The sequence below is a fragment of the Manis pentadactyla genome, chromosome 11 (assembly GCF_030020395.1).
Source record: "Manis pentadactyla isolate mManPen7 chromosome 11, mManPen7.hap1, whole genome shotgun sequence".
NCBI lineage: Eukaryota > Metazoa > Chordata > Mammalia > Pholidota > Manidae > Manis > Manis pentadactyla.
The window spans coordinates 107587042-107593041 of NC_080029.1; the positions used below are offsets into that span (position 1 = coordinate 107587042).

Here is a 6000-nt window from a genome sequence, read left to right on the forward strand (position 1 = left end):
CACTAAAGTGCTTTGATGATAAATACTCACCATACACAACTGCATAAGGCAGATGCAGGTTTTAATGGCTGGGGTAAAAAGGGTCTGATTTTGTGAAAAGAAAATCACATACAAAACTCCAACTAGACAATACTCCAACAGAAGTTATGAGGCTTTGCAACATAGCAACAACTTTGTGAGGAATAAAAAGATGTTGGAATGATTCATGTGTTGTAAAAGTTACGCACACTTTACGTATCAGTGTCTAAGGAGAAGCCACTAGTGCTGTTGAGAAAGGCAATTTTCAAAAAAAGACTGTTAGTAAAAACAGTAAAGACTACTAATCTCTGATATACCTGCTTCCTACAAAGAAACATGTAATTCAAATAAGCACCAAGAGAGATATTTTTAAAAGCAGTTGTACATTTAGCAAGAATTTACTGAGCACCTATTATGCACCAAGCACTGTGTCAGGCATTACAGAGAAGATGTATATAAAAGATACCTTACCCTCACAAAGCTTTTAGCCCAATGGGTACCCAAAAACATCTATGGTAATTCTGTCCCCAAAGCCCTACTCATTGCCACAGTTCTGATTGGTTTCCTTAACCCATCCAAATATACTGCAAGTTTGAAAAAAAAAAAAGACTAGAGTTACAATACACTTTGATACTTTATTATATTAAATGCATCTCATGTGTTTTATGACTGTATTCTTGCTTTAAATTTTAGAAAACTTTACACAGTAAACATATAATTGATTATATTATCTCTAGTATTTTCCACACAAAAGTAGGTACTAGATGTATGGATAAACCTATAATCCCAAATTATACTTGTTTCTATAGGGGGGAAAAATCAAATTTTAAATAGCAGTTTGAAACTTTGTTAAGGCTTCATGTACTACAAATGAGTTTCAACACCAGTAAGCACAGTATTATATGTAATTCTGAATACTAAATTGATGAACCACAAAAAAAACTTTTGCTGAAGTTGAGGTTACTTTAAGATTGAAAATCCAAAAGAATATGATATTCCACTGTCAGGGGAACCAAAAGAAACTTTAAATCTATAATCTCTAAAACAAGCTAATGAAAAGTTAGCTCTACCTGTTTAACCACTTTAACACACACCCAAATAATATGATAGTAAGTCTCACTAGTGAAGCTTTCTTCTAGGTTACTTATTAAATAGTCCATAGCACAGTATAAAAAGACTCAAAAAGGAGTAACAATTTAAGCTACAAACTGTTTTGCCATATTAACTGTATGCAAAGTTTTATAAATATGTTGATCATGAACATTAGAACCCATTATAACATTATCAACATTTATTACAAGTTTGTACTTATAGTAACTGCATTCTTAAAATATAATATTCTTAAAAATGCAGATCCCTTTTCCTTTAAGCTGCCTAAACATGACCATTTTCATACAAAAAAATTTAATAGTGACCCTGTATTTATAAGAAAATAAGCTTAATATTTCACTTCAGTAATTTTTCAAGACTCACGAAGCTTCTCTCTTGCTTTCTTAACATCATTTCCCTTTTATTTTCTACTTGAAGATTACCATAGGATTTATTTTCCTGACAAGCTACTGTACGTTGTGTCTTAATGATGTATACATGACTGCCTTTACTATCCCTTTCTTTGCTCGTCTTTTTCTAGTATCTGTCTGAAAGAATATTTATATTAAGGATCTATGAGCTTTCCTCTTCTTTATACATCTATTCTAGTTGAAGACAGCATTTTTCTTCTGGATCCTGGCTATATGTAATTATTAAATTTCAGAACTGAAAAAGGCTTACAGATGTTCTAGTAAAATTTCCAATTTTACAAAAAAGGAAACAGACTCACTGAAGGAAAGGTGGTATGACCAAGAAGAAGTTGTTTTCAAGGTAGACACAGCAAACTGAAGTAAGATTTGGCAAAAAATTTAATGCAGCTAAATTTAGCAGCTAGACTGAAAAACTGACACCACAGTAAATAATATTGAACCGTTGGTTTAAAAAAAATCTATTAGCTGGTATTTTTAAAAAGTTTCCTATTCAAACTGATTTGTAAAAATTATCCTTAAACTTAAAATAATCTTACTTATAAGCATCTTAATTGGAAATAAATTCAAACTAGCTTCTTAGTTTGGGATTTACATTATGTTCTTTGTAATTCATAGCATTTTCAGAACAATGATAAATGAAATTCAAAGAAACAAGAGCTATTTATCATGCATGCCCTAGAATGAGTCTCATAATGTACTCAGGGATAGCCTGCTACAACAGATGATTCAATGTTACGATTTCTAACTAAAGACTACAAGAAACCTTAATGTCAGTTATGGAGAATTTAAGTTGAAGTATCCTTATAATCCATATAAAAGAAAAAATTAACATACTGAGTGTATATATATATGTATATATACACACACTGAAAAAGTTCTTAAAATTCTATATTGCTGAAATCATTTCTAAGGGTAAGATCAATGAAATTCCTAGTAACTGAAAAAGAAAGGGATACACAGAGAAATTACAAGTAGATGAAAATGAATCAATCAAATGGGGTTTACTTTAGATGCTAAAATAATCAGCTCAAAAAATTGGGGACTATGATTAATACACAGCCTCTGCCAAACTATCACAACATGCTAAATAAATGACACGAATCAAAATTCTGTAAGAAACATAGTTAATTCCTGATGTACTTATTGCCAAATTTTTTACGCTTCCTCATTTTGAGATAGCCTCTGGTTGGTCAGCAGAGGCTTCTCAACACAAGCTTCTCTAAACACAGGGAAATGTCTCAAAGTGACACACTGAATCAGAGTTGCATTAAAAACAACAGGCCTTTAAGATAACTTTGCTACTCTTCTAAACTCCATTTCCATATCTGCTGTTCCCATCCCACCCAGGAAATGCGCCCTTTTCAATTTCCTTGGGCACACACTGGAGACTCCTGCAAACCCACTAAGTCTCAAAGGGTGAGAGGCACCAAAATCACTCTGGTCCTAACACCCAGACTGCTGGAAATCAAGCTTTAATATTCCCTGCTTTTCAAGGTGAATCCATTCAATTCTTTTACTCCAGTTGCAGTCTCTCTGGTTTATGGTAGACAGAGTAGCATTCGAATCACTTAAAGTAGTAAAGAGAGTTGTATTTTAAAAATGCTCCAACTGTCCATGATGCATTCCGCATGGAACTTGTAGGCGAGGTACCAGGATCCAGATACCCACCCACGTCATATCTACCCTTGCCACCGTCCTTACTGGAGGGAGGAATTTGTATTTAATTAAGTAAAGACTTCACTTACCAGAACCTTTTAAAAATACTTAAGTCTCATATATATTGTCAAAATGTTAATTTTAAACCACTTTTACTTACTCACTAAATCACCACATCCTGGAAACATATTCTGGCCTAGTTTAAAGTCATAAAATAAAAATCTTTAACATATCCCTGTAACTCAAAAAATGTTTAAAAGCTAATTAATCACGGATTTTCACTACCTTGTTAGTATGACTGGTGAGGTCTTTTTGAATTTCACTGAAAATTAGAATGTATAATGGCATAAATGCAAATTAAGTTAACTAAATCAAACAAAATACTAAACATAAAGGTTATAGAATTTTAATATACTAGAGAAAACAGCAGGAGCCAAGGTGAAGGATTTGGTAGGATATCCATCAAATACTCTGCCAATTGTGGTGCAAGGTAGACACGTATTAAACTATTTTATTCTTCAGGTCTTCACACCATGAAAGAAGAAACATTATGAAACTTGACTTTGTAGTTTTTTCGGGAGCAATGAAGAACTGGTCTCACTTTCAGGTCAGCTTCAGCCAAATCTTAAGGGCTACAAGTCACCCAGAGCCTGGCAACAGTTAACTTATCTTCTTTGACCCAAGAAGGCAGAGTGCCAGAGGGAAATAGCAAAGAGTAGCACTATATAAACAGGGCAAGTGGCACAAGAGCAGAGGCAAGTTATATAACCAAAATATATTTTAAAATATGTTCATAACTCATAACAACCTTTGCCTTTGGTTGGTTTCTTGTTTGGAGTATCAGTTGAAACAGTTAATTCAATATTATCTGGATCGCCTCCTTCCTCTTCAATAGCCTACATTAGAAAGAGAAGTTAATATGCTACACAATCTATCTGAACTTTTTATAAAAACGAATTGAAAAAATACCAAACCTCGGGCCTCAAGACATCGGAATTGCCATTCATTCCATAAACCGACTTCAAAAAAGAGCAATTAAACTACGAGTGAGAGAAACTTTCAGGGGGAAATATCATTAGGTATCAAAACCACATGGAGTTTTATATTCTACCAAGTCGATATAATTAAATATCGCATATTACACTGAGCAAAAGTCTACACATTCTCGACTGCATTAAAGTTGCTAGCTACAGAAGAAAGTAACTAAAAGGAGCTTTCCTAATTTCTATAATGCAAACTTATTTCTCCTCTACTATAATTCCAACGCTCACTCAAATAAACCAGAAAGATTATCAGGGATGAAAAAGCAGATTACTACGCTGCTGCAAAAACTGAAAATCCAGCGCAAAACCCTCTCTCTTGCCCACCCATCAACTCCCACTACCAATTCCCCCCACCCCCAAGATAGGGGGAAACGGTTGGGCACAATTAAACGGTAACTTCGCAGAAGTCACCGAAGTAAACAGTCCCTCCGAGGCCAAGAAACGCACGCGCTCACCATCGGTAAAGGCAGGGGACCGAGCGTCTCCCGCGTCTCCACGGTCGCCGTTGGGAGGCCGCGCCGGCCAGGCGCAGCCGTCGCAGCCTGCCGGGGACGTCCCGCGAGAGGCAGCGGCGCGCACGGCTGCGCCGGCCGGTCCCGAGCTGCTCTCGGGCCTCTCGCAGGCCCCACCCGGCGCGCGCGGGTAGAGGGACCGCGGCAGGGTCCTCGCCCTCCCTGTGCGAGCGGGCGCCGCCCGAGGCCTCCGCCCCGCACCGCCCCGTGGGCCCCGGCGGCTTCGGCGGCCGAGGCTGCCGCGGAAGAAGGGGCTCCGAGGCGCGGCCTAAGCTCCCTTTCCCGGACCTCGCCGGGCCTCACCTGCTTGAGTCGGGAGATCAGCACAGTCTTCACTCCGGTGATGTCTAAGTTCCGCCGCTTCAGCTCTGACTTGAGATCGATGACCCGCAGATCCGTGATCTTTTTACCTTCCGCCTGACCAGAGGCGGCCGAGACTGCCACAGCACCGGTAGCGGCAGCCATTTTAGAAGAGCAGCGCGCTGCCGAGGCAGCGAGTGGGCTGCAGGGCGGCGGCAGCAGCGCCAACTTCGACCCAGGCCTCAGAGCCGCCGGCGCCGTGCAGCCTTGCGCACAATGAGCCGCTGGCCCCGCCCCCTGTCCGACACCCCAGCGCAACCTGCAGCCGCAGCCAGCACCCGGATGACGGCCGCGCGTGCGCACTGGCGCGAGGGACGGCACCGGGTGCGCTCCGCCGAGCTACCCTGGCTACTTGGGCGGTGCGATCCCTGGCGTGGGCTGTTAAGTCTGGCCGGTCCAACCGCACCAACATTCGCCGCGCCGCCGTTTTCCGGCGGCTTAGTTAGCCATTTTCTGGCAACGTCTCGAGTCTTTAGCAACAGTGTTCTAGGCAGGCACTACATGGCATAAATAGTTCGCGCGTTACTCAACACAAACCAAGGGGCGTGTGCGCGCCCTGATCCTCTTCCAGGAAAATACTTTATCAGTTCTAATGAATAGTCGAAAAAATGTGATCAATGTGCACTAATGAACTAGGTTCCCCGAGTTTCATTCAAAAGCCCAGAAAGAAACCCTAGGGAGGTTATAAGAATATAGAAGAGTACAAAGTTCTAGAAGAATTATAAGAATGTAAAAGGCTGGCCTGTGTGACTTGTCCCACTAGCTGTCTCAGAACAAAATACGACTTCAGCTCGAGGAGTGTTTATTCTGAAGCTGCCCCGCTCAATGGAAAAACATGACAGCTTCCCTTCTGCACTGGCCTCAGTTTACCATCCTCTCCGGTGGACCTGA

At 40.3% G+C, this 6000-nt stretch overlaps 1 protein-coding gene across 4 annotated transcripts in view; it reads right to left on the reverse strand.

Moving 5' to 3' along the window:
- SLTM (SAFB like transcription modulator) overlaps positions 1 to 5355 on the reverse strand; it is a 48146-nt gene extending 42791 nt beyond the window's left edge. For all 4 annotated transcript variants that reach the window (XM_036903021.2, XM_036903019.2, XM_036903020.2 and 1 more), the window contains exons 1-2: positions 5053 to 5355; positions 4003 to 4090 (exon numbers count right to left, since the gene is read on the reverse strand). In XM_036903021.2, coding sequence (XP_036758916.2) covers positions 4003 to 4090; positions 5053 to 5214 — 250 coding nt within the window. In that variant the 5' untranslated portion in view covers positions 5215 to 5355. The remainder of the gene's footprint in view (positions 1 to 4002; positions 4091 to 5052) is intronic.
- Positions 5356 to 6000: the final 645 nt, after the last annotated feature.